Consider the following 27,089-nt stretch of genomic DNA (forward strand, 5'->3'; position numbering starts at 1 on the left):
ACACTTGCTCAGTCTTGACAAAAACAGGGCGCACTGTTTGTTGTGCATAGCATTTCATCATTTATTAGGGTTAAATATGTGTGTTGATTAAATCACCTTTATCATTTGTAGGTGTTTGCCCTGATATTCTTAGTGGGTAATTATCCTATTTACATTTCATAATTTTAATTTGATACTTGAGCTGTGTGAAGACACCCCTTCTACACCTCAGACCTAAGTGGGATTTATAAGCTAGCAGAGGGAGCATTTGTTGTCTACTCTGGTTCAGGGACTGCCCATCTGCCTGCAGAGAGCTCTGTTGCCAGATGGAGGCAGTATACAAATATGTGGTACAACTGGTCTGTGGGTCGCTCATGTTGTTGTTTTTCCATCAACCAGCCACAGAGAAAAGCAAAGTTACAACATAGAAAGAGGTGAAGTGAAACAGAGTAGTAAAAGCAATGAAACATGTCCACTGTAGCCACTCTCTGTGCTTTTCATTACGCATTTTTTTTTATCTTTGAAGTTTTTATCTCCTGTTCCTGGTGAACTCTGCTGTTGCTCCCTTCTCTTTTCCAGCCCACTTGTCAACCAATCAGCATTCAGCAGATGCTTACATCATCTGCATCCAGCGACATGCAGTTAGGATCTTGGAGGACTGCACTGGAGCACATCTGGGGTGGGTGAAAACCCTTCTCCCCCCTCTGCCCAAATGGAAATGTGTACGCAGATGGACATATTTGCGGGATAATAAATCCTGCTTTACACTGTTGCCATTTCAATACTTGGGTATAAAGAAGGGGAGGTCTTCATTTGCTTTTTTAGAAGAAAAAATAAAACAAATCTTCTGTTCTGTTATCAAAACTTAAGGATATTGTACGCTTGGTTTGAGGCACTTTTCTTGTAGGACAAAATTGTACTTTGGTCATTGCCTAACTTAGACAGCTAACAAAAGACCAAACAACCCAAGTCAGGCTAATAAACATTATCAAAAGCTGTGCTCATGATGCCAGCACCAGGCTACACCCACCGCTGACCAAATCCCATCACAGAGATAGTTCACTGGGCTCTAAATGTCACAAAGCCAGTGTGTCTAGAAGGCAATCCAGGGGTGAGTTAGACACTGGGCAGCTGTGGCTCTTTTCTCTGGCAGCAGTTCCAACATTGTCAAGAGAAAGGAACTGAACTGTAAAGCTTCCTCCCGTGACCACTCATATTTGTCCAGCAAGATCTCAAACAGGCCCCATGGTTTCAGCTTTGAGATGTGTCGCAGATGTCCTGGAGACAAGGAAAACGGACCAGAACACTTTTAGGAAGGAAAAGATGAACTGCGTAAGAGAATTAAAAAGAGAGTTAATTAAATAGGTAAAACTTTCTGTGTCAAACTACAATAAAAAACAAACAAAGTGATCGCACAATGACACAAAATTACCCTTAGAGTTGAAATATCGTTTAGAATTTCTCCCTGAGAGGGCAAACTGTGATGGAAGAGGTCCTAGTAGCTCAATGATGTGGGCAATGTGATCTGAAAGGACATGAGTACACACCGTACTATAAGCACATAAATCAAGGACAAGAGAAATTTGTGTACACCACAAACCTTCCTCGCGGGAAAATGTGGCTCCTGACTGTGGGTCGAACAAATAGTCCCCTGTGGCCAATTCAAAAGCCTACACAGAGAGGGACAAAAATAAAAATGGTTGTAGTGAATCTATGAATGTCAATGAGATGTGTGACCTTCATTTCTTTCTTCTTTTTTTATTTTGTTTTTACACTTATATCCAGGTACTTAGCTCACCATGCAGGCAGTGCTCCAGATGTCAGCGGGTGTGCCATAGTCAGCACCAATCAGGACCTCCACAGAACGATACTGACACGTCTGGATGTCTTCGGTAAAGTGTTTGTGCTGGCAACAAGATAGATGAGCTGCATACAAGGCTGCACAAAATCTCTCTATGTTAAATTAAAAACCTGTGACCCTTAATCTATATGCACATGGTTGTGTAAGCCAGCGGTCCCCAACCCCTGGGCCCGGTCCGTGAGTCGTTTGGCACCGGGCCACAAGAGTTGAGGCTCGGGTGTGAAATGTATGGTTTTCAGGGTTTTTTATCGGTTTTTAGCATGACTTTGTTATCGTTTTTAATCGTTAACTCTGTTTCCTGGGTCTTTTCACGTGTGTTATGAATAAACCGGTACTGGTTTTATTTTGTTGTATTTATCCGCGACACCTTAAAGGCCGGTCCGTGAAAATATTGTTGGGCATAAACCGGTCCGTGGCGCAAAAAAGGTTGGGGACCGCTGGTGTAAGCCACTGTTATAATGATGACGACAGACCAGATTATTTCAATAATTATGATAAATAACTATTCTTAGGAACAACTGGAATTTAACATATTAGCATGCTAACATTTACTGACTGGCATTAAACACAGAGTGAAACTGAGGTTGATGAGCATGTCTTTATTATTTTATTTTGTTATAAACATAACTTTATCCAATAATAGGAGTAAAAGTTCATGAATGACCCAAGTTATTAGAGTTCGTTCAAAGGGTAGTGAGGTTTTAGTACGTCCAGAGTTTGCGTACAGTGCCATACGTACAGCCAGGGTGGGATTTGCTTTGGAGATTTGGTGATTTACCCTCTACTCTGGTCTATATGTTCGTCACTCTAATATATTATTATTACCTTCCCACCACAACCTTCCTGTATAGGGTTATGATGGGGTGATAGAGAGAAACAGCCGCATTCCTGAGTGATTAAATCAATCCTAACCTGATCGTCATCTGTTTTGTCACAAGTTAGAATCGGTGATCAACGATGCTGTACAGAATGTTAGCCATTTTCACACATTAATTAACTCACAGTCAATTGCCAATCTCAGTAAATGTAAGGGAGCTGCCCCCATCCGTGTACAAAGATTTGCAGATGTGCATAAAGGAGGGGTGATTTTAATCTACTATAGTGGAAATTTTTTCTTTTTCAACAACATTTTGTGCTGTTGAATTTTGAGAACTTTTCATCTTAAAGTCAAATGGCACAGCTACTAAAATAGTTCTAAGTTGCTGTGTCTGAAGAAGAAGACCTGAAACTGAGAATATTGGACATGTTGATTTCTGTGTTCAGGGTGGGACTAATCCTGGTTCGTGCCCTTTGGATCCATGCACCTGCAAGTGATCAGCTCACCTGTTCCTGTTCCTGACTTTCTCTAACATTCACCCTAAACTTTGACAGTTTTGTTTGTTTGTGCTGTAAATAAACTTGTTAAAACAATCCGCCTGAAGCCCTGACAAATATCATTTAAAAAATAGTCTTGTGACACTGCGGCTATATGTTTATATTCAGAACCCTTAAAGATTATAATTATTCTATAGACATTTCATTGACAGCAGGGATAAATACCATAATAGGCTACAGAATAATTTTTCATTTTTCTTGCATGCTTTTAAAATGTTACCATAGAAAACAGCATCTTGATCTGTTTTTCTGACTCGGACAAATAAAATGGAAACCATCAGTTGTAATGAACTGCACAAGATTGCTACATACGCCTCTCTTAAGCTACATGTCAGCCCACACAGTCTCACAAGCGACATATGGCAGCTGTGTTTTCACCACAGGGCACTGTAAATATGGCTATCATGCCGTGCACCTGCTGCATTGTATCATAATGATGACTTAGAAGCATTTTTAATGCACTCGTGTGGCCATTTATGAAACAGAGTGCAGTTTACTTCAAAGTTCTGAGTGTGTTTTGATTAAATGTGGGAATAATACTATAATATCAAATACTTAAAGGTTTAATAAAGCCAGAATCCTGAAGCACAAAGCCCTGGGCAGTTGCAGCTGAATTTATGGTATGACATAGACCAACTCAACTCTAAACTCCGAAAGGCAACAACCGTGTGATCTGGAATTCAGATATTCTCTAGAAATCAAAAACAAACAGAAACATATTCCCTAATAAAAATAAATTCACTCACCACCCAGCAGGCATTGCCTAGATCAGCAATCTTGATGAGGATTTTGTCAGCATTGTGAGGCTTCAGTAGGTCCAGAATAACATCTGAGTCACTGGTGCCTTAAGTACATAAAACAACATGACAGCTAAGAAAGTACTTTTACTACTTACGATCCATGTAGCCTTTCAGTTTATGTAAACACACAGCCCAAAGTACAGATTTGAGCCAAAATGCAAGTTTCCACAGAAAGAGGAACAAACTGTTGGCTTTAGAGTTACTTTCCCTCCAAGAAATCTTCTTAGACTCACCTTGTGGACATGATGGTGAAGGTAGCAGAGAATCTCTGTCTGCAGTCTGATGTAATAACAATGATCTGGATCCAGAGACAGCAGCATCTGTGCTGAGGTCTGGACACGAGCAGAAGGAGTCTCTGAGGCTGTGTGCAGCTAAATTCAATCTGTCTTCCAACAGCAGAGTCTGTCTTCTTACAGTGATGTTAGAACCTGTTAGCTTAGAGTGACAAGTGGAGCCATGGGTGCTAGAGGTAGCACCGACAGAAACGGACACATCAGGCTTGCCTCGTCGGCTTCTGTCTTTCCTCGTCAGTCGCTTAATTGGACTTCTGGAAATCCTGCTGGACTGTAGGGCACAGTCATAAGTGGAAAACAATCAGCAGAGAGCATGGACCGAAGAAATTAATAAGAAATGTGCTTAGTGATTTATCACAAATCCATGCCTGCTTTGTGAGATCCAGCAAAAATGCAGAATAATGCAACTACAAGTGATGTTTCATATTCTATTAGTACTTAAGTGCACAGACAACAGTGGATGTATTTAGCATTGTTTTTATATTTCATACCTCAGCAGTGAATCATAAAGTTTTCACATGATTTAGAGCAGGTTGCTGACAACAAGCTATGGTGAAACCACAACAGCGGCTATTGGAAGGACATCAAAATAACCAGTTGTGTCTGCTTACTGTTTCAGCATTGCTTAGTGCCCAGTCCTGATAGTCACAGTAAGTTGCCTACTGTAGAATATATACCATAAGTAATACACCATAGGAGCTGTACTCTCTAAATACATGATAACCTGCTCTTTACTTGTCTGTACTCCACTGCAGTGCATATATTGCAAACGCCTCTTTCCAGTGTCTCTTTAGGATGAGAAAGGAAGAAAAATACAGTAGAATGAACACATATAACGTGCTCTCCAATCTCTGCCCAAACTCTACAACAACAACAACAATCTTTATTTATAGAGCACATTTAAAAGCCTTGGGCATACCAAAGTGCTTTACATAAAACAATAAAAGGTTCAAACATTGATAACGGATAAAAAAAATAAAAAAATAACGAGTTATGTTCATAGATAAAAGCTACCAATAAGAATGACTACAGCACATGGGTAATAGCAAGATAAAAGCTGTACCACCATAATAAAAGACACCAATAGAAAGATAGGAGGGAATTAATACAAGAGGTCAATAGGTCACAGCAACCAAACAAACAAACAAACAAACAAACCAGCAATTAAAAGGTGGAGAAGGCAAGTTTAAAAAGATATGTTTTAAGCTGTGATTTAAAAGAATGAATAGAATCAGATGCCCGGATGCCAATCGGGAGATTGTTCCACAGCACAGGTGCAACAAGAGCAAACGATCGATCACCTCTAGTCTTAAGTCGAGATCTGGGCTGAGCCAGCAGTAACTGTGACGATGACCTTAAAGCCCTAGCAGGAGCATAAGGGTTTAAAAGGTCCTTAAGGTAGCTGGGTGCAGTGTTGTTAGTAATTTTAAAAGTAAACAACAAAATTTTAAATTGAATACGATATTTGAATACGATATTTGACAGGCAACCAGTGCAGATCGGCAAGGACAGGAGTAATGTGGGCAAACTTGCTGGTTTTGGTTAGAATGCGAGCTGCAGCATTCTGAACTGTCTGTAAAAGTTACACACACCTGAGTGGGTAGTAAGAAAAAAATGCTGCAATATGAATGCCATAATTATTGATTATATGAATGTTACAAATGCAAAAAAACAGGCAGAGCATATTTTCTGACTGAGGTGAAGAGGCCACAACTGCTCAGCAACTCAGCAACTGCTGATAAAAATCAAGTATGAACAGTAACTTTTCCCATATCCACTCACTGTGGATAGAAGTCTCAGTGTAGTGTGCTTGTACAGAAGACCGGTTGTTACACAGTTTGACAAAGATGAAGGAGCTTATAGGATGCATCAGTATAAAAGCAAAACACCAACTCCATCTTACCCACTCCCCAAGAGTGTGGAAAACCCCAGTCAGCTTTCCGAGTAACTTGGGCGCACTCTAAGTAAATCAAAGTATAAAAGTAAAGGTCATAATACAATCAGAGCTGAATAAAAATGTATTAATAAGATAATAATATCAGAGGAATATATTTCATATTGCACACCTGTTTTTCTCTGGAAACTGTGTTCACTGGCAAATGGAAAAACATCAGGAGGGGGAAAAGGCACAAATGTGTTTAAGGTACTTCCCGAGACACCATATAACTGAGTCATATGTAGGCTAATTATTAGCACAGCATCGCTAACCTGAGGTGCTGGTGAATACAGGAGACCTGGGCATCTGCCACAGCTTGGTGTCGGCCGCGAGCTTTTGAACATAAACCTCATCCACTCTCAGAAGGATGTTTTCTGGCTTGATGTCTGTGTGAATGATCTTGCATTTAGTGTGCAAGTAATCTAAACCCTGAAGAACCTGTGAGAAGGAACCGTAATCAGATCACTGACATAGGCAAAGACAGAACATCTTCTGTTTACAGAAAAACCTCAAATAGTGGTCATAGACAGGGGACCATTTCAAAGGTTGGAATAAAGGATTGCACAAAACCTGTCTGAGGATGCTCTTAACGCAGGGAAGAGGGAGGCCTGTGTAGTTCGATTTGATGATCCACCTCAGCAGCTGGTGCCCAAGAACCTCCAGAACCATGCACACATCTGTTGAGCAATTAAGGACCTGCTTTTATACCACAGAACCTGAATATTACACCCTGGGTATTTAGAAGAAGCCAGAATACACTTACAAGATCTGCACCACTCAATGAAATACTACAAGTTGCGGAGCAGATAATTGTGATCGACCATCTTTATAAAGGATACGCTCTCCATTCACTCCAGTCACCCTGAAGTCATCAATGAGCTGGACTATGCTGTCTCGTTTAGGATCTTTGGGGTCGCTGTCTCTTACCTGATGATTAAACAAGTACGTATTGAACAAAAATAAATAAAAATGAAGAGGACACATGATTTCATAGCATGGTGACATTATTGTGACTCCACAGTGATGGACATAAAATAGCAAAATGATCGCAGAAAACCTTTGCAGTTCATTGCACCACTAAACACGCTGATTACTCAGACTTCTGCTCGTGGCCAGACTAAGCCTAACCCTAAGCCAGTTCTGTTACACGAGTGTTTTAAGAGCACTCCAAAATGACTTGAATCTGACAGCAATGTGACCACACTGACGCATTTCAGAAGTTTGATCTCATCCAGTGCCGTCTCTGTGAATGTTTGAGCACTCTTCACCACCTTCAGAGCCACAAATTGCCCTTTCCTGCATGCAAACAATTATGTCAGTGAGTTACTGGATCATATTGATAATTGTTGTGTAAAAAGTCAAGTGGACCAAACCTGTACTTACACCATATCCCAGCAGAGCCACACAGTAGAGAAATGACCCCATCCCAACTTTTTAACAACTTGGTAACGGTCAACAAAAATGTCTCCAATCTCTACAGGGTAGTAACCACCTGCAATGAAATACGCAGCAGATGTGAAAATTGAAGATCTCAACCAGGGGAGCTGGATTTCAGGGTCGGTGTCTTACCTACCTATGCAATAGTCAGCAGGATTCTCCTGTTGCTCATCGTAAAATCCCTGAGGCTCAGGTGAAACAGCATTCCTCTGTACAGTTTGAGGGCAGCGGTGATCCTGGCTAGGCTTACGAGTCCGTGCTGTGTTAGAAGTGGCGTGGGTCCTGGTTTTGATGGGTGGATTAAAAGAGTTTGTTGTAATCAGCGCTGCTATCGTAGCAGCATACGATGAGGACATGTTTATCTGGAGCCTGATGAACTCGAGCCCAGCTGGAGGAGGGTCAAGAAGACAGCAGCACTCAGGAAGCTTATAACAAAAATGTATCTGCATACGTTCAAGAAGGAAGGAGGTCCTAAATCATTTCCCGCATGTGTAAAGCAAGAGTTCACTGGCTTGGAGTCTGGCAGCTGGTTTGTATTGTTAGCTACTGAGTGCAGTAGGTTGCTGCAATGACATTTTAAAAGAGCCAGTGAATGCGTATGATTATTTTTAGCTGGATGAATGGCATGTCAACGTAAATAGCTCGTGACACCAGCCAGCTGCAACTGAAATCTTACTGATATTGCATGAACTGCTGCAGTGCAGGAGCCACTGCTGTAAACAAGCAATGGCAAACTAGTCCATTTTACTTCACATTTGTACCACAGTTACAGCGCTTAAGTTTCGGCAAGACAGTAAAACAACTAGACACATACATGCAGGCTAGACTGCTCTCGTGGCATTCAACAAATAGCTGAACGTTGTGTGTGTGGTTATAAAAGTTTTAATTGGTGGCTGACACAAGAGGAAATTTCTAAAAGTCACTTTAAAAATTACTCTTTTTTTATTTTACCTTTTTTAGCAACGAATGAAAAAAAATTCATCGGCTCACTGACAGGAAAGGAGCTTTAAACAGAGAGGGGAAAACAGCCCTTTGGCTTGCTTCCTCTTTATGCTGCCTAGCTAAAGATTCTTCTGCAGTGTGTGACATTCACATATGTCTTTTGTAAGGTATTTTGTATTGTACATATGATAAATTTGCCATTTCTTCCTCGAAAAGACTTATTCCGAAAGGGCTTTTTTTTTCCCCGTGGGAGACGTCGAGAGTACATCAACTCGGAAACCGTTATCCCTCTCTAAATACCCAGCCACGTTCAAGGAAGAAGCAACTTACCGTTGTGTGCAATGTATCCACTTTTAGTATTTGTAACGCGGGAAATGAACGAGCCTGACACGAGGACATTCTCAGCCCGCTCTCCTCTGTGCGACTGGAAAAACACACTCAGGTCCAGGAATAGCAGCCTGCCGCTCCTGCTACCAGGGGCGCATCCGGATTTTTTTCATAGGGGTGGCACACCAGAAACACAATTTCCAGTTTTATTATGTTGTTGTCAAATATAGATGACTTGAAAAATATGTCAAAAAAGAGAGAAAGAAAATAATTATATGCCTAGTTAATCTGCTGATATTAAAGTTGATATTACTGAAAATAGGTACAAATGAAAACCAAATAACATTTTGAAATCCATACTAATGTGTTACAACTATTGATTGAATGACTGGAAGTCCCAACCATTGCTTTAATGATTCATAAGCAGAGTCGAGCAGAAGCTTAAGACTGAGAGAGTGCTCCTGCCTGCATGTAGCAGACATGCATTTCTGACAATATTATTGCTATCTAGCGACTAGCTCGATTTACAGAGGTGGTAAGGAGCTTGTCTTCTTATTTCTTTGTATTCAACTTTTCAACAAGTTTTCATTTTGAGAAGAATGCTACTCAGTATGTTCCTGTAAAAAAAAAAAAAAAAAAAACACAAACAAAAAAAGAAAACGCAGTAAAAAGTAACTGGTGATTACATGCATTGGAGCAACAGGAAATGTAAAAAAAAAAAAAAATGGATATTGCGCTTATGTCTGTGAAGGTTCTCAGTCATCCAGGTCATCGTAGTCAAAGGAGCTTGCAAAGAAAAGCGTCTGGACTTCTTTAAGTTGCTTGAAGACGTTTCACCTCTCATCCGAGAAGCTTCTTCAGTTCTAATGTCAAATGGTGGAGAGTCCCAGATATAAACCTAGTGGGGGGATACTCCCACTAGGTTTATATCTGGGACTCTCCACCATTTGACTTTGCGCTTGTGCTGTGCAACACTGCAAATATATATATATATTTTTTTTCTATTTATTTTTAAAAGTAAATACAGGACCAGTATTTACCAGTACTGCAGATACTTTAACCTATAAATCAGAATCAGAATACTTTATTGATCCCTGGGGGAAATTATTTTGCATTATTATATGCAAAAGGCAGCTTTTGTAGGGGAGAGCAGTGCGCCATGATTTTGAACATATTTTAATGACCACTAAATTGTTGTGATTTTTACTTTCTGCAATACTTCATTAAAACAACAAAATCCTCCTTTCATCTTTATTTTAAACTAGGGTTTTGTTTTGTTTTTAGACATTAAATGTAAATGTGCCTCCAAAGCATTTTGGGTCAGTTTTCATTTTTCACAGTGAATGTGTGTATATTTTTTCCATTTCCAAAAAGATAATTTAAGACATTTCAGTGTACTTGGAAAATAGGAAATCCTATCACACTAGCACTAATCAATTACCAAGAACTGCACTGGTGTTGAGGTTATACCATTTTGATAAATCCACTTATCTCTTCATTATATACTCTGGTTAATAGTTTAGAAGTGGTAGGTTTAGCACAGAGTACAACCACAGGTCATTTTCAGCACAACTTTGCTGCATATAGTACAAACACATTTGAATTTTGATTTCAACATGACACTTTATTTAGATCTCATACATACAGAACAGAGCAGGCCTTGTTTAGCCTAACTTCATAGGCCTGGTTATAAAGAGAGAAGAAAAGAGAAAACAGCTGCACTTAAATATCTTTTCTTTTTTAAGAAATAAAGAAAATATAAAGTATAACCAAATATTAAACATATCACACAGCTTAATGAAATTTTAAACATACATTACTAATTCCTGCACTGATGAGAAAGGGCTACAGTAGATGGCTACAAAACGTTATAGGTTCATAAATATAATATAGTTTGAATACATTTGCTTTAGAGCTAAATTTATATTATTTCTTTTGAACTTAGAGTACATTATATGAAAAATACCTTTATGACCCCCAGTGCACAGCAGTTTGGTCTTTGATTTCAGTCTTTAACAAGCTGGAAGGAGCTCTATGAAGCAGGAAACAGAGGATGTGAACCCATCAGACAGGCGTAGACACGAGGTTCATGTTCCACAGTGTGCTACAGTTTGTAACTGAGCAAAAACATCACAAGCACACACAAAAGAAAACTACATTCAGATGAGTCTGAAGATCAAATACAGAAAAAAAGGCAAAATCATATTAAAACCATGAAAGAAACATGCTATGTTGTTACAACAATACAAATATTTTCAGTTTACTTCTTCTGGTTTCTGTAGTGTACATTGCAAAATGCTACCCAGGCTGATTGTGAAAACAATGTAATAATGCTACTGATATACAAAGATACATGACACAATGTTAAAAAAAATATTTAAAAGAAAGCAAACATGTCAAACAGATTCCTTACAAATACAAACAGCATGTATTCTCACAAAGACATTTACTGGTATGAGACCTGCTCACACCACCATTCAGTACTGCAGCGGCCCTATTCTGGTCACATGGTCATCCTCAATTTTTTATAACCAATTAAATAGTTCTCACTTGGGGGGGAAGTGGGGTTGAAGGAGTAGGGCAGGTTATTTTGATTATACTTATTATGCGGTTAGTTCGGAAAATTACATTGTTAGTATGGGAATAGAACATTAGCTTGAGACTCATCAGTACAAGCCACTATGTACAGACCACCACCCAGACCTTCAACAGATGTTTGAAGACCAAAAAGAAAAGAAAAACCTTCTTATTGACTGTTATCTATCTTGGTGACAATTTCACAGGGGTTAAGGCTTAAGATGTTCATAAAGTGCTCTGTATGACAATCAAATCCTCCGCAAGTGAATGCAGAAAAAAAAACTAATTTGATACGAGTTATTTCTTGTCACACAGTCAAGTGCTACTGCCATACAGAAGGTCTCACTACAGCCCTAAGGTTTGTCCTAAACTGATCTAAGGTCAGCACAGAGAAGGCTACATTTATCAACCAGCACTGAGCTGAAACCCCCAAAACACCAAAATACAAATGACATCATTCCAAATACCCAAACTGAGTCACACTGTGATACGCTTTAGTCTGATTTTTAAAAACTAAATCTCACACAGTCTTAATACTAGCAACTTTAAAGTTTTTCTAACCAAGGTTTAGTTTTGATATTAAACATTTAGGCACTCCTGTCTGCTACACCATTACGCTACAGTTCATGGCCCACTTCACTTTTATCAAATATGAAAAATACAAATGGCTGTGACGTTAACGGCAGATGAGGACTGAAGCATGTTTCTGCGGTTTATATAATTTACAAACACACGTTCACTGGCATGTAATACGTCTCAAATGATGTGAGCTCATAACATCTTTGAATATAACATGGTTAATGAGCAATAAATTACCTCTTTAATATAACAGTTCTTTATATCTCAGAAGATACAAAATAGTACTTTACAGCTGTATATATTCTGTAAAAAAGTATATCTCGGCAGACTTTTCAGGATTTCAGGAAAGGATCTTGCCGTTCGCGTTGGACCAGAAATATTTATATGTGAAGTAGAGTATGATCATATTGGTATTAGATGCTCTGCAAGTCAGCACCCGTGTACAGCCACAAAACACTGGGGTTGACATTGATATTGGCAAAAATCAGGTATAACACAGGGAGCTTGCCCAGGCTTTTTCCAACTTTACAGCTACAGTTTGTCATTTACTTCAGTCTCTTTCTGCTGAGGTGGTCATGTTTTTCAATGCTGCTGAGGTCACATTATAATCAACTTGTGTGTGGAATTAAACTGATCAAAAGAAATAAAGCGAACACTTGAACAATTTATAACATTGATTTTTGTTGTCATTTTGAATCCAGCCTTCAGAAGGCTTTCCAACTATATTGTTCCATTATTTTGTTCTCAACAAATTACACAGTGTGTGTCATAAAGACTTTCAGTTTGAATATTTAATTCATCGAGATACAGCATGTGATTTAAGTGTTCCCTTAATTTTTGGAGTAGTATATCGGAGTCCATGTGAAGCTACACTGTTTTTGCGTATGTAGTGCATTGATGTGTGCATGAGTGCTGCTGCTGCTTCAGACCAAGGTGCCTGGGTCAGCACTGGGCTCCTTTGGAGTCACCTCTTGCATCTGTGGATCAGATGTCTCCTGATAGAGAGAGAACTCCATCGACCTGTGGGGGGAGGTAAAACAAGTCAATATTGCACTCCCAAAAAAATAAAAAATAAGAGAGGAAACAAATAAACACCACAAGAAGCATGCAGTAAAACCACTAAGAAATTAATTTTCTTAGGGCCCACAAAAAAAGGGGGAAAAAGTGTGCAAGACTATAACAGAGCTTGGAGAGGCCCATCCTTGGAAGCAATCAGGAACAACAAAGAGTGTTGGCATGACGCTGCCAGCAGCAGGCGATAATGCTGACCAAGCCCAAAAAAATAAATAATAAAAAGAAAATAACACAGTGTCAGTTGTAAAAGAGGATGATAGATGGATTGGCTGAGGGGCAGAGTGAGTGTAACAGCACCAGCATCTGTTGGAAGCATTGCTGCCAACATCTAAGAAGACAGACAAATCATCTGTAACACACAGATTTCAGTAATGCATCCATGCTGTACATAACCTTAAAATCCAAGCATGAAAACAACTGTGTCTTTAGGAAAAGTGCAAGGTTTTCTGAGTATAAACATCAGCTAGTGAATCACATTTAAAAAAAAATACTGACCTTCCATGGAGAGGGTGGCCATGGAAGCTGGCTGACTGGGGTATCTGAGGCCTTTGGAGGTTAGTTGGTTCACCTTGAACAGACTGGGCCTGGTGCACCAGTGGGTGTGGGTGTGAAAGACGAGAGATCCCTGCCTCGTGACCCTTTGGGGCAGCAGTAGGATAGCCAAGAGCATTCCTTAGGTACCAGTCTCTAAGGCCCTCCAGAGCCAGGGCTTTATGCAGGCTTCTTGTTGAGTCTTCTGGAGTAGGAAGAGAAAACTGTGGGGGTCTGCGGTTGAAGGAGGGACCAGACAAATCAGTCTGGTAAGGGTGCAGGTTGGGAATGGATGATGTGGTGGTTCCAGAAACAGGAAGGGGGGACTCGTACGCTGATAGTAGAATTGCATCTTGGGGATGTTGCTGCAAAGGAATAAAAGGTCCACAAGATTTGGTTCTGGTGACCTTGACCCTGCGTAGTTCAGCTTGGGATCCTCTAAGGACCATGGGACTGTAGGGAGGTGCAGCACTGGGAAGGTGCACCTGGGAATGGGAAAATCCATTGGCATGGGGAGGCACTGCTGCAGTGGATGAGCGAGGGGAGGACATGTCTTGCCAGATCCTTCCTGTGGACTGGTACAGATGGTGCTGCACTTGCATCCTCTGCTGTTTTCCCCAGATATAGTCCATCAAAAGTTCGTTGTAGCCACCGCTTGCTCCCCTGCCACCCATAGACAGACGCATTTTGACTTGCTCAACAGAGCTGTCCACATGCCCCTCGGGGCTGCCCAAGTGAATATGCCGCAGTTTTCCATCTGTCAGCGTCTCCGAACTCTTGTAGGGCCCTCCTCTCTGCGGCATGCCGTTTCTAGGGGCTGGGTCGTCTGGAAGGCTCGATCTGTCCAGCAGGGCCTCAGAGCTGTTGCTGCGCCTGGCTCGGGAGCTGTACGGACAGCTGCGGCGGTCAGAGGAAGAACCTTCTTGAGCCAACGGAATCATGTACGGCACATCCAGGCTGCCAGACCACTGTTTCAGCCCATTTCCACCAGATGCATCTGACCTAAGATATGAGCACAGCAAATGAGCACAGCAGCAGCGCAAAGTAATCAGAGAGGAAACTAAAGAACTTTAGATACAGCAGAGTGAGTGACAGCAGCTTTAAGCTAATCCATGTAACTGAATTTCACAGAAAAGTTACCTTTTAAAAAAGGAAAATTTTTTATGCCAAAAGTCCAAAGAATTAAAAACCTTTGCTGGTAGCTGAATTTGACATTAATCGCAGTTACAACCTGAAGTCTCTGTCTTCATTTGGCTAAGTCATTAAGCCATTTCCAACCATACAGTTATCACAGGAGGCGGGAGGTGTGCAGCATCAGACAGAAGCAGCCCAGCATCACAGATTACCTGACATGAACGCTGATGGGAGCAGTTCGGGCCAACATAGGAGTTGCTGGAACACTTCTGCCTTCAACGTTAGAAGCACTTCTAGGTAAAGAGTGAGTTGGGCTGTGGAAGAAAACCAAAAAACAAAGAATCACAAGATGCAATTAGCATTTGTAACCCACACAATCCTGATCATTTACTTTTGTGTGCTTATGCTGTGAATGTAACAGAGCAGGCAGGCTGCACAGGGTCACCTTAAGATACACACCTAACAGAGCTAGTGACAGAGTTGCGTCGTGTCCTCATCTCGTAATAAATCTCCACTGGGGATAGCTTCCTGCTGATTCTGTGGTCAGGGCTGCCTGCAGTAAGTCGTGGCTGAGACAGAGATCGCTGGTCTGCAGCCACGCTCGGTGAAGACTCTGTAGGAGGAAGAACAACAAATCTTCTTTTGATGTAGTCAACTTTCAATAAAAGCCTTAAAAGTGCAATTTTTGGTGCAGAGCATTAATAACACTGCATATTCTCATGTTTTAAGAATGATGTTGGGTCAGAGGTTCAGTTATTTCTTTGGTGAATGTGGATACACACGGAGACTGTTGACTCACCATTGTCATGGGATGTTGAATCTGACATGGAGCTTGTACTCTCTGACATGACAGTGTCCTCTGAAACACAAAGGATATAGGTCGTAGGCAAAGCAGCATGACACCTGGTGGCTTAGGTAAACAAAAATGCAAAAGTGCAAAGATGATGTTTTCAGCATTGTGCTATTGTTATTGTGTAGCTTTGGGGGGGGGGGGGGGGGGGGGGGTTGTTCTTTAAGTGTGCAGGTGTGGGATTAGTTGCCATGGTACTGTACCTGTGTGACAGCCCCGATGGACCGTTCTTTTGCTATTTGGAACGTTTCGGTCTGATTCCGAGTGTCTGTACAGAGCACCCGTGAAGATGGCTTTCATCTGCTTTCTTTGGGCAGCCTCATCCTGCTGCCAGGGAAAGTCACCCATGTTAGACTGAGTATACACACACACACACACACACACACACACACACACACACACAAAACGGTACAGCTACTGCGTAAACACAATTGATATTCAAGGTGTTGACTTACCTCTGCCTTGGCAATGGGCGCTAGGCCAGCTCTCCGCTGCACCAGCGGGGGTTTCTCTCCTGTCTCCAATGGGAAAGCACGTGGCAATTTCCCAGTCAGCTCCTGTAGAGGACATCGATTAGCCCCCAGTTACTGAAATCCTTCTCACTGGCCACTGAGGTGCAAACTGTTTCATAAAGTCATAACCATTTAACGGATTACTTTAAGTCTCTTAAAAAAAATAAAAATAAAAATTCCTTAAATGGTCAAGATATGGCACGAGATATATGCCAGCAATAATTTGGCTGCGTTTAGCATTTACCTCTAAAGCAGAACCATAACTCTGCAGTTGAGAAGTGCTTCAGATGTCTAAGTAAGCTACACTGACAACAGAGCAGACAACTTCTGAATCCATAAATAGGCACACAGATAGAATGAGTCACCATCCAGCTGAAAACAGGGACGTGTTGAACAGCTGTTAAAGAAAAGCTGAGGCAGCTGCGGATTCATTAACATGCACTGACAGGCTCTCAGAAGCAATCAAGCAAAGATTTTGTCTGTGAAAAATATCCCCTTTTCAACAAGTTGTTAGCTGCAGCTGAGCTCAGATGTTCACGTTTATTCTCATTTTTACAGAAGACTTAAATTTGCTGTTAAACCACACTGCAGCTATCCACTCATCGCTTGAGGTGTACGGAGAGAGAATCTAAGCTGAGCTACGTTTCGAAGATGAAGCGAGATCGACTCACAGCTTCCTGCAAACAGACTTGTTTGAGCTCTCCCACTCTGGCGTTGAGGAGAGCCTCCAAGGTCTGCTTCCTCTCTTGCAGACTTGCGATCCTCTCAGCCTGCAGCTTGCCATCCTGGCAGCCTTGAACATCTAGGAGGCACAACGCATGAAAGTCACTTTTGCACACAGTGAAATTCAGATGTGGACTCAAACTGGCAGTGATTTCATTAAAAACGCAATCTTGTGGGTTATGTTTATACTGTATCACAGTGTCGTGTTTTTGAAGGTGTCTGTTCTCAGAGTGCTCTGATAAGATTATCTGGCAGCTGTAGTGGCAGTATGTGAACAAAAGGTCTTCACAAAGACAGATGTTTTTTCAGCTGGCAGTTCCCTAGAGAAAAAACTGGCAGGAAAACAAGCAAGCTGATGGTTTCTCAAGCCTTTTCAGACTTGTCCACAGATGGAAGTGTGAATCCTTACACTGTGAATAGTCATCATTACTCACCAGGAGCCCCCAAACCCATGGATGTGATCAGATGTCCTTTGACCTCCATGTGATGTAATTCTGGGGACTTTACAATTCACGCTCTCAGCCACACCCTCACCTGAGAAAGAGAGATGAAGGTTTAAAATGTATCATTAGCCAGCTTTGTGTTATCTGGAGGTACAAGACACAAATATTTTAGAAATCTGCCAAAAACCTGTTTGAAATATACCCAAATGTGAGCCAGTACACTGGACTTATGTGAGGAGTTAAGTAAATCAAATGGGCTGATTCTTATATAGCGCCTTTCTACTCTCCTGGAGCGTTTATATGCCACACTCACCGGAGCTGTTTTCTATGCTTTTTAACTAACATTCATACTCCAGTGGATGCATCAGAGAGCAACTTGGGGTTAGTATCTTGCCCAAGGATATTTGGCATTCAGACTCAGGTAGCCAGGGATCAAACCACCAGCCTTCCAATCAGTAGACTGACCTGCTCTACCTCCTGAGCTACAGCCACCCCAAGCATTACATCCAATCACTGAAACTAATTTTTCGGTTCAAGTAACATGAAGTAACTGTAACTGAGCACTGGAAATAGCAGCCACAGCACATACATACATACACATATACTGTACATACGTGTATGTATGTATGTATGTATGTATGTATGTATGTATGTATGTATATCGGAGTTGCAGAAAGGTGCGACAAAGAAGGTGCATAAGAAATACAGCAAGCTGTCCATACCTGAGGCCTTGGAAACTGCCAAGCAAAGACTCACAGCCTTGGCCAGCCGCTTGAGGAGGTACACCAGAGAGATAGAAGGCAGGAGAATAAACCAGCTGTTCTCCACAGAACCAGCAAAGGTGTACTCTCAGTGGCAAGGGAACAATAAGAGAACAGCACCACCAAGGCTGGAGACGGAGCAATACTGGAAGGGCATATGGGAGAAGGACGCAACCCATAACGGCAATGCTCAGTGGCTAGAGGATCTGAGGGCAGACCACAGCGAACTCCCTGAACAGGGTCCAGTAACCATCACAGTGGCAGATATCCAAGAACGGGTCTCCAGTATGAAGAGTTGGACAGCACCAGGGCCCGACATGGTTCACGCCTACTGGCTAAAGAAGCTGACTGCACTCCACGAGCGCCTGGCAGCACAAATGAACCAGCTGCTAGTTAACGAGAGACACCCGGAATGGCTAACCGAAGGTCGGACGGTCCTGATCCCCAAGGACCCCAAGAAGGGACCGGTCCCCTCCAACTACCGACCAATAACCTGCCTCAGTACTACATGGAAGCGCCTGTCAGGCATCATATCGGCTAAGATGAACAGGCACATGGGTCAATACATGAGCGGGACACAGAAAGGAATTGGCAAGAATACCAGAGGCGCAAAACACCAGCTACTGGTAGACAGAACAATCAGCCGAGACTGCAAGACCAGACTGACCAACCTGTGCACTGCCTGGATTGATTACAAGAAGGCCTATGACTCAATGCCCCACAGCTGGATACTGGAATGCCTAGAATTGTACAAGATCAATGGGACCCTAAGAGCCTTCATCAGGAACTCAATGGGGATGTGGCGTACAACACTAGAGGCCAACTCCAAGCCCATAGCACAAGTCACCATCAAGTGCGGGATCTACCAAGGAGATGCTCTGTCCCCACTGCTGTTCTGCATAGGCCTGAACCCCCTCAGTGAGATCATTAACAAGACTGGCTACGGATACCGACTACGGAACAGAGCAGTTGTCAGCCACCTCCTGTACATGGATGACATCAAGCTGTATGCCAAGAGTGAACGAGACATCGATTCACTGATCCACACTACCAGGCTATACAGCAATGACATTGGAATGTCGTTCGGACTGGAGAAGTGTAGTTGGATGGTAACAAAGAGAGGGAAGGTAGTCAGAACTGAGGGGATTGAACTACCAGAAGGCAACATTGCAGACATAGAGGACAGTTACAAGTACTTGGGGATCCCACAGGCGAATGGGAACCATGAAGAGGCCGCTAGAAAAGCTGCAACCACCAAGTACCTGCAGAGGGTCAGGCAAGTCCTGAGGAGTCAGCTGAATGGTAAGAACAAGATCCGGGCCATCAACACGTACGCCCTGCCCGTGATCAGGTACCCTGCTGGGGTAATAGGCTGGCCAAAGGAGGAGATAGAAGCCACTGACATAAAGACAAGAAAGCTCCTTACCATGCATGGAGGGTTTCACCCCAAATCCAGCACCCTGAGGCTGTACGCTAAGCGGAAGGAAGGGGGCCGGGGACTGGTGAGTGTCAGCACCACAGTCCAGGATGAGACAACGAACATCCAAGAATACATTGGGAAGATGGCCCCAACTGACCGAGTGCTCAGTGAATACCTCAGGCAGCAGAAACCCAAGAAAGAGGAGGGAGACGAGGAACCATCATGGAAGGACAGGCCCCTGCACGGTATGTACCACCGGCAGATAGAGGAGGTGGCTGATATCCAGAAATCCTACCAGTGGCTGGACAAAGCTGGACTGAAAGACAGCACAGAGGCACTAATCATGGCAGCACAAGAACAAGCTCTGAGCACAAGATCCATACAGGCTGGGGTCTATCACACCAGGCAAGACCCCAGGTGCAGGCTGTGTAAAGATGCCCCAGAGACAATCCAGCACATAACAGCAGGGTGCAAGATGCTAGCAGGCAAGGCATACATGGAACGCCATAACCAAGTGGCCGGCATAGTGTACAGGAACATCTGTGCCGAGTATAACCTGGAAGTCCCGAGGTCAAAATGGGAGATGCCCCCAAGGGTGGTGGAGAATGACCGAGCTAAGATCCTGTGGGACTTCCAGATACAGACGGACAAAATGGTGGTGGCTAACCAACCGGACATAGTGGTGGTAGACAAACAGAAGAAGACGGCCGTAGTGATCGATGTAGCGGTTCCGAATGACAGCAATATCAGGAAGAAGGAACACGAGAAGCTGGAGAAATACCAAGGGCTCAGAGAAGAGCTCGAGAGGATGTGGAGGGTGAAGGTAACGGTGGTCCCCGTGGTAATCGGAGCACTAGGTGCGGTGACTCCCAAGCTAGGCGAGTGGCTCCAGCAGATCCCGGGAATAACATCGGAGATCTCTGTCCATAAGAGCGCAGTCCTGGGAACAGCTAAGATACTGCGCAGGACCCTCAAGCTCCCAGGCCTCTGGTAGAGGACCCGAGCTTGAAGGATAAACCGCCCGCAGGGGCGTGCTGGGTGTTTTTTATATATATATATATATATTATATATATATATATATATACACACATACACACACACACACACAAACAAAAAAAAAGCATTCGATCAGATGGCACAAGGGTCCATCAGGGGGCGCTGCTGTCCCTCTGCTCAGGTATTTAAAAACTGTATCACTAATTACGAGTTAGTTTCTGTAACAACAGACTTGTGGGAGAATATTTGACTCAGAAAGAGAAAAGACAAAAAAATGTCTTAGATCAGAAAAAAAAAGGCACCAGGTGATAGCAACAATTTAAATGAAACCACAATAAACCCAGTTATGACGGTATGCAAGATTATAAATTTAGGATTTAATGAGTTCTAGAGAACATTTTGAGAGTAAGTTCATCTAGAGTCCAAACATAACTTGCAGACTAGGCCTTCTGAAAGAGAGTAATACTCTAAATACTCCAAAATTAGCCCTTGGATGCAATTAGTAGCCAATTAATTTGCAAAGAGAAGGAAAATGAGACGAGATAAGTAGCATTAATAATGTATGGACAGATACAGAGGGAGAAATCTAATCCCTGTGTGTTTCATGCCTCACAAGCTCAAAGCTACCATCACAAAAAAAGCAAGAGAAACAGAGCCAGAAGCAAAGTGTTGGAATAAGTAACAAAGCCGGCGAAGAATGCAATCAGTGGCATTTCCTCCAAGCGACTGTCATAAATGTCAAGGTTCACACAAAATTCACATCATTTTAAAACTTCTACATATAATCATCTATTTATCTGTTGAGAAGGAACAACAGATAATCGGGGGGAAAAACTAAGACATGTACTGTTTTTACTAAACTGTTGCAGGTGAGGCTCGGTTCATATACTCTCTTCTACATAATGGAGATTCATTACAAACAAAGCCTCTTCCCTAATGCCCAGTAGAGACTTGACATCCAAAAATAGCGATCGCGTTTTCTGCCAAAACCTCTCGCTCGGCGTTGCTCACAAATCGCTGCCGTAAATAAGCATCCTGCTGTCTTCTTGCCAGTCGAGTAAATCATAAAACGGCTCCATTCAGCCCACAAATCTAGATGGAAGGCCTCAAGGGCTGGATCAGAATTACCATTTCCAAAGATTGCTTCTGCCAGTGTCCCATCTTTCAAGAGGAAACATTTATCTATCAGTTAGTCTGAGCAGCTGTCTCAGAGCTCTGCTCAGATTTTTGGCTTTTTTTTAGGCCAGAAACATTAGAGTTCTGTTTTCCTGCCTCAAACAACACGACGCTCACTTTCTGTGAAGACATACTTGAAATACTTCCAGAGTTTGCGTTGGCTCCTGTTCTGGAAGTGAACCAGTAAGTGCTGTTTGCTCCTGTACATGCGAAAACCCCCGCATGCTTGACCTCCTATTGACAGACAAACAGGAGCCTTTCACACAAGCAAGTGGCAGACAAAAGCTCATCACATGAATCCTGTTACACAAAAACGAGTTCATGATGATTAAATTTTCAGTTAATCTAATACACCAAGTGGGATTTTCACCTGGGAGTGTACAAGGCAGTGTCATGTCTGTTCTTTGTTGAACAGCCGAACAGTAAACCCACAGAGAGAAGCAGTCGAGAGGAGACTGAGACATTTGGTATTCATCTGGACTGTCGCTGGGCAGCTGGAGCCAAAAGGCTGCCATGCCCCTAAGAATGGCTTTGTCCAGCAACCAAAACATTTCCAAGGAAATTCAGTGCAATCCCCCCCTTTTGTTTTTGTTAAACAAAACTAAATGTGCCCACTCTGTCATCATAAAAACACTAAAACCTCAGTCCTCAGTGCAGATATCACTGGTTCATCTTTGCTACTATAACAATACGTCTCACACTTCCTTTTTATAGTCTTACAATGAGCATCCTAGCAAGAAACAACACATTCTTCCTCTTACTTAGATAAAGTTTAATTCCTTAGCAAGCTGCATTTAATTTATGTCCTGAAGAAGGAATTCAGTGCCACATAAATTGGGGACACCAAATCATGAAATAGTGTGTGAAATAATCTGTTCTGTTTCTGTTATGCAATTGAATAGCAGCTGAAATATGGCAGACATGTTTTGGCAGCGCATTATGATGACAAATTGAAGACCTCAATCAATGTGACCGTAATGAAAAGGGCTTGAAACTTTCAATATCATTTTTTTTGTGTAATTACTTCACAAATGGATAATTTTCTCAGTTATTTGTAATTGTTAATGTCAGGTTGTTTCTTCAGAGTAATGTCTTTGAGCAAAAATTAAAATCATTCTGCAATGGCCCCTTTCTGTGTTTTGTGCCTGAAATTTTTAACTGTACCATTAGTTTTGTCCACAACAAACCACAAACCAACTAGTACATTTGCTTTACTTTGAAATAATAGGAATAACTGTACATTCCAGCTTATTACATTAGGGTGAAACCCACCTGATAACCTCCAGTTATTTAGACTTGTGGGTAAAAGCGGCCTATTATGGGAGGGTTAGCAGACATGGCTAACAAATACCTTAAAGACCTTTATTCACCATCCCTTACCCACCTAAATGACATCTATGAAATGTTTGTTGGCTGGTTGTAGGCTACTCCTAATTTTTCCTGCTGTTCAGCAGTGGTTGAACCTACAGTGCATCTTGTTATAAAGGTGTTTATAACTACAGAAAGAATGCAAAGACACCACAATGGGGCTATGGTTAAAACACCATAGCAGTAATCACTGTGTAATAGCAGCTAGAGGAAAGGTGAAGACCAGTTGCAACAGATCCACCATGGCCACACGTAACAGATAACACACCTGAGGGGATCAGATGCATCACTACCTTAAGTTAAGTGCCAGCTTTGTAAGCACCTGCTGTGCAGAGGCACAGGTGTGACAATACAGGACTGCAACACACTTCAGGGGGGGGAGCATGAGTGAGATGGTAAATGCACTACTACATGAACCCTTTTCCCGACATGACATACGTCTGATGCTTTTTTCCAGCACTTTCTATCACCCACAAAGGAGTACAGCATCTTGCCCAAAGACACTTTAACATGGAGACTGGAGTAGCTCAGAATTGAACCACAGACCTTCTGATTAACGGATGACAACGACCTCCTGAACCACAGCCGCCCTCACAGAATCTGAGGAGATATAGATTTTAAACACCACAGCTTCAAACACTTGTTGGCCGAGCATGCGTATGGGCTGTGGATGGTGGTACAGATAGCACTGAAGGAACCGTGTCGATGAAAACATGAGCCGTGCGATGAGAGCGAGCTGCCCTGTGCAGCTCGTATCACTCAAATGCAAATCGAGGAAGAGTTTAATATTCTAGACGGGCTAAACACTGAAGCCCGTACCGTAGCTCTGATCCTCCTGTGTCCACACAAGGAGCCATAATGCTCTCTCGTCAGCTTAGAAGTGATGCATATTAGCTTGAAATATTCACAGCAAAGCTACATTCCTACAGACAACAGTTTTATGCGTCGTCTCCCTTGATAAACACGATGGCTCTCGGCTCTTAAACAGATTCACTCTCTCTCTACTGTCAGCTTTCATGTGGCCCAAGAGTCCTGGGAACAGGAAAAGCTATTGTTGAGAATTTATAATACACATATTCAAGACTTAAAACTACAAGTCTTAATACAGTGCGGCAGGAGCTTTTGCAGCACCACCATATGCTGCACAGCAGGTTTATTGGTCTCTTTCAACAGGCGGCTGTGGTATAAAGGAGCAGCTGAAACCCCACCTCCAGCTAACTATGGGCAGGTGAGGCCAGCAGCCCTCATGTTGACCGCTGGTGTTGACACAGCTGCTGCTGTTGTCAACTTACACATGTGAACCAGAGGAGGGTTACAACTACACAGCTCCTGTTAGGCTAGCATGAGGATCCCCCGCTGGTTCCTGAGAAGTTAATAGGCAGCAGACAGTTAAAAACTACAGTTTGCACCACTGTCTGTGTCAGTTGTTACAAAGCAGTGTCTCACTGCTTTCACTGGTGCACCAGGACAGCATTTCTCCGTGTCTAAAGCCATACTGATCTAATCTATAGGAGAACAGTAATGCAACTCCCAAACATTGACTATCAGACCCCAAGGACCCTGTAAGGATGGGATAGAAATGTAAGAAGGAGGAAGATGTAATTTATGATTCAACAAAGAAGAGATTGGACAAGGTCAGACATACGGCTGATTCAGAGCTGCCTCCACCTGAGCAACCCCTAGAACTGTGGATGGAGGGCTTATGCAGGGGTCAGGTGACCCTCCAACCAACCCCACGCACCAATGTGATCTCTTCGTTTTGCTCTCTATATCCATGAAATACTGATTTATAATGCACTTATCAGCACAAGGCAGGGCAGCTTAGCCAAGGCTGACCAATCGTATAGCTCGTCCTCTCTCCCTCCCCGGGCCTTGATGCTCACCTTTGTATGTTTGACACAACTACCACAGGCAAAACAAAGCAAAGCCCAGTGATTGCTATCCACCTGGATTCCGCTAAGCTGAGGTTGGAGGAGAGGAGGGTGCAGTAATAAAGAAAGGAATGTGACTCTAATGTCCGAGGGGATTATTGCTATACATTTTTCCTTTGGTCTGTAACACCTGGAGGGATTTCTGTATGTCCAACGCTGTTTTTAATGCTCTGTGGCTTGCTGTAATCCACTTTGCTGATTCTGGAAAGAGTTCAGTGCTTTTGTTTCGCTCAGACTTATGAAGTGCAGCCACAGCAGCCACGCCATTACATTCAATATTTACACACTAAAGGACCTTGATCTGATTTTTTTGTGTTTTGAAGAAAAGTAGGTGAATACGCTCCCCCATCTGTAGTACTACAGTCGCTTGATCAGACTTTATTCCTTGGTTCTAGCAACAAGATACTTTAGATGAAGCTAAATGTTTCTCATTTTGACTCTATGTCTATGTGCTAGTAAGAAGTAGTGAAACGACTAACCAGATCAAGCAGCCAGTGTTTCTTTTCACACTCTGTACTTAACGTGCATGTTTTGTCAGTTACCTACTACAGAACTACACATTCAAATTTGTGTCAGCCCATGTCTTAAGGGGATTGTTTAAAAAAAAGAAAAGAAAAAATATTGTAACCTTGATGCAATGGTATTAAATGTTATTTAAAAAAATGCAACTGTGACAAAGCTATCTGGGTCAAAGTCCACGTCCATGGAATGTGACTGAACTGTACTGAAACACAACAGCCAAAGGGAGTGCTTTGTACTGTACAGGCGAACAGAAACACTAACATGACTGGTTTCATCCTAATCCCTGTGATCAAGAGGAAACTGAGCATGAGAATGGTCTCCCAGCACACCAACCCCTTTGCTTGTAAATGTCATGTCCCTGCACTAACAACTGTAAATAAAAAAGGAGCAATGAGCATAAGGCTTCAAAGGAAAACCCTCTTGTAAAAAACAGAGGTGTTTCCCAGAAACGCCAAAAGGTGGACTACAGTGACTCGCTGTAAAAGGCACCAACACATTTTTACGAGCCCACCCCACCAAAAGGGATCCTGACGGACAGGCTCGCTCAGGGATCTGTTAATAATAGGAGCTTAACGCTGCTGCATGTGACCGAGCAGTATTAATAAATGAGAGGAGTGAAGCAATAAGGCCCAGGAGACGGCAGTAACAAGATGTTCGGGTCTGTTTTTTTGCTCCATAACAATACAGCAACAGGGGAGAAGTTGTGCATTCCCGGGAAGCTTGGCACACATTTTCACTCCTTTAAAAATTGAATTTGAGACGTTCTTGCAGTTCTGCCACCCCCTGCCTCCTGACGAGCGTGCCACACAAACGACCCGTTGCACTGTTTTCTGGCACAACGCGTACACAAACGCAAGGCTCTCACTTGATGCGGTCCTTGCATTCATCGTACGGACATGTGATTTGGCTCAGCATAAAGCACGCGTTCGCACATCCAGTCTGCGCTGATCCCCGCATCTGCATAGCCGTTGCAGACGGCGGCGCACCGGCTGATAATTAAACGCACCGGACTCATTATGGAAGCGATAACACATCGCAGGTGTGTCACAGCCCGCCACGATGACAAACGTCTTTTCACACGAGCTAAATGCGTGAACAGATGCGAGGACGTTTTGCGGACTCGCGTTTAGGCCGATGCATTTCATTTTATAGAGAATATCTCATTTTTTAAAAAAGCCGTACTGGTAACTATTAATTAATACGCCCATTTAGGATGGAAGAGGACATATTGGAGCAGAATCCCCTCTTACCAGAGAGCATGACTGATGCCTTGCGAGGTCTCCATGGTTCTCTGGAGCGAAAGCAGGGGGAGGAAAATCATTCCTGCTTGTTTTTATTGGCAAAATGTGCGGAGATCCACGGAAAAGAGCTGCCCGTTCATGATGGTTCACTATCCCAATTGTAATTCACCAGCAGCCTCGCGACCTCCGCTGCGTCGGAGCTCTGCGCATCTCAACAGACCTGCTTTCTGCGCGGCATGAAAACGCTCTCTTTCACACAGCCAGCTGACTCCAACACGACCACAGCGACGATGCCCCTCCC

At 42.7% G+C, this 27,089-nt stretch overlaps 2 protein-coding genes and 1 long non-coding RNA gene across 7 annotated transcripts; 1 reads left to right on the top strand and 2 right to left on the bottom strand.

Annotated features, from left to right (window-relative positions):
* Positions 1 to 47: 47 nt before the first annotated feature.
* On the bottom strand, positions 48 to 9,085 carry LOC101464872 (SRSF protein kinase 3). Of its 4 annotated transcripts, XM_012924908.4 has the most exons (15): positions 8,953 to 9,085; positions 7,817 to 8,068; positions 7,627 to 7,735; positions 7,452 to 7,539; positions 7,083 to 7,170; positions 6,814 to 6,920; positions 6,516 to 6,681; positions 6,374 to 6,399; positions 6,211 to 6,267; positions 4,248 to 4,578; positions 3,961 to 4,058; positions 1,778 to 1,885; positions 1,580 to 1,649; positions 1,412 to 1,504; positions 48 to 1,257 (listed from the first exon to the last, which is right to left on the bottom strand). In XM_012924908.4, exons 2-15 carry the CDS (start codon positions 8,034 to 8,036, stop codon positions 1,073 to 1,075), a joined length of 1,746 nt encoding a protein of 581 aa, XP_012780362.3. In that variant the 5' UTR covers positions 8,037 to 8,068; positions 8,953 to 9,085; the 3' UTR covers positions 48 to 1,072. The 4 variants fall into 4 exon arrangements, with proteins under 4 accessions (XP_012780362.3, XP_012780361.3, XP_012780363.3 ...); XM_012924907.4 differs by having other exon boundaries at positions 1,412 to 1,649; XM_076883761.1 differs by having other exon boundaries at positions 1,095 to 1,307; positions 1,412 to 1,649.
* LOC143418585 (uncharacterized) lies at positions 530 to 3,250 on the top strand. The gene is made up of 3 exons (XR_013098593.1): positions 530 to 658; positions 1,765 to 1,871; positions 3,104 to 3,250. It is a non-coding gene; the product is annotated as an uncharacterized LOC143418585 (long non-coding RNA).
* Positions 9,086 to 11,059: 1,974 nt separating the features above from the next.
* Positions 11,060 to 27,068, bottom strand: ccdc120b (coiled-coil domain containing 120b). 2 transcript variants are annotated; one of them, XM_004571922.5, is made up of 10 exons: positions 26,798 to 27,068; positions 17,364 to 17,463; positions 16,878 to 17,008; positions 16,150 to 16,251; positions 15,898 to 16,018; positions 15,644 to 15,703; positions 15,304 to 15,457; positions 15,057 to 15,158; positions 13,675 to 14,712; positions 11,060 to 13,125 (listed from the first exon to the last, which is right to left on the bottom strand). In XM_004571922.5, exons 2-10 carry the CDS (start codon positions 17,410 to 17,412, stop codon positions 13,029 to 13,031), a joined length of 1,854 nt encoding a protein of 617 aa, XP_004571979.1. In that variant the 5' UTR covers positions 17,413 to 17,463; positions 26,798 to 27,068; the 3' UTR covers positions 11,060 to 13,028. The 2 variants fall into 2 exon arrangements, with proteins under 2 accessions (XP_004571979.1, XP_004571978.1); XM_004571921.5 differs by having other exon boundaries at positions 15,898 to 16,021; positions 26,798 to 27,066.
* Positions 27,069 to 27,089: the final 21 nt, after the last annotated feature.

The sequence above is a fragment of the Maylandia zebra genome, linkage group LG5 (genome assembly GCF_041146795.1).
Source record: "Maylandia zebra isolate NMK-2024a linkage group LG5, Mzebra_GT3a, whole genome shotgun sequence".
In the NCBI taxonomy this organism is placed as follows: Eukaryota; Metazoa; Chordata; class Actinopteri; order Cichliformes; family Cichlidae; genus Maylandia; species Maylandia zebra.

Excerpts from the sequence above, each read along its gene's own strand:
- LOC101464872 (XM_012924907.4), bottom strand. The coding sequence starts at position 8,036 with ATGTCCTCATCGTATGCTGCTACGATAGCAGCGCTGATTACAACAAAC. Across the intron at positions 6,400-6,515 it reads TGTATTCACCAGCACCTCAG|TGAACACAGTTTCCAGAGAA; the intron begins GTTAGCGATGCT and ends TCCATTTGCCAG. Across the intron at positions 1,886-3,960 it reads TAGGCAATGCCTGCTGGGTG|CACAAACACTTTACCGAAGA; the intron begins GTGAGTGAATTT and ends TCTTGTTGCCAG.
- ccdc120b (XM_004571921.5), bottom strand. The coding sequence starts at position 17,412 with ATGGAGGTCAAAGGACATCTGATCACATCCATGGGTTTGGGGGCTCCT. Across the intron at positions 15,458-15,643 it reads TTCAACATCCCATGACAATG|AGTCTTCACCGAGCGTGGCT; the intron begins GTGAGTCAACAG and ends TTCCTCCTACAG. Across the intron at positions 14,713-15,056 it reads CCCATCAGCGTTCATGTCAG|GTCAGATGCATCTGGTGGAA; the intron begins GTAATCTGTGAT and ends CTCATATCTTAG.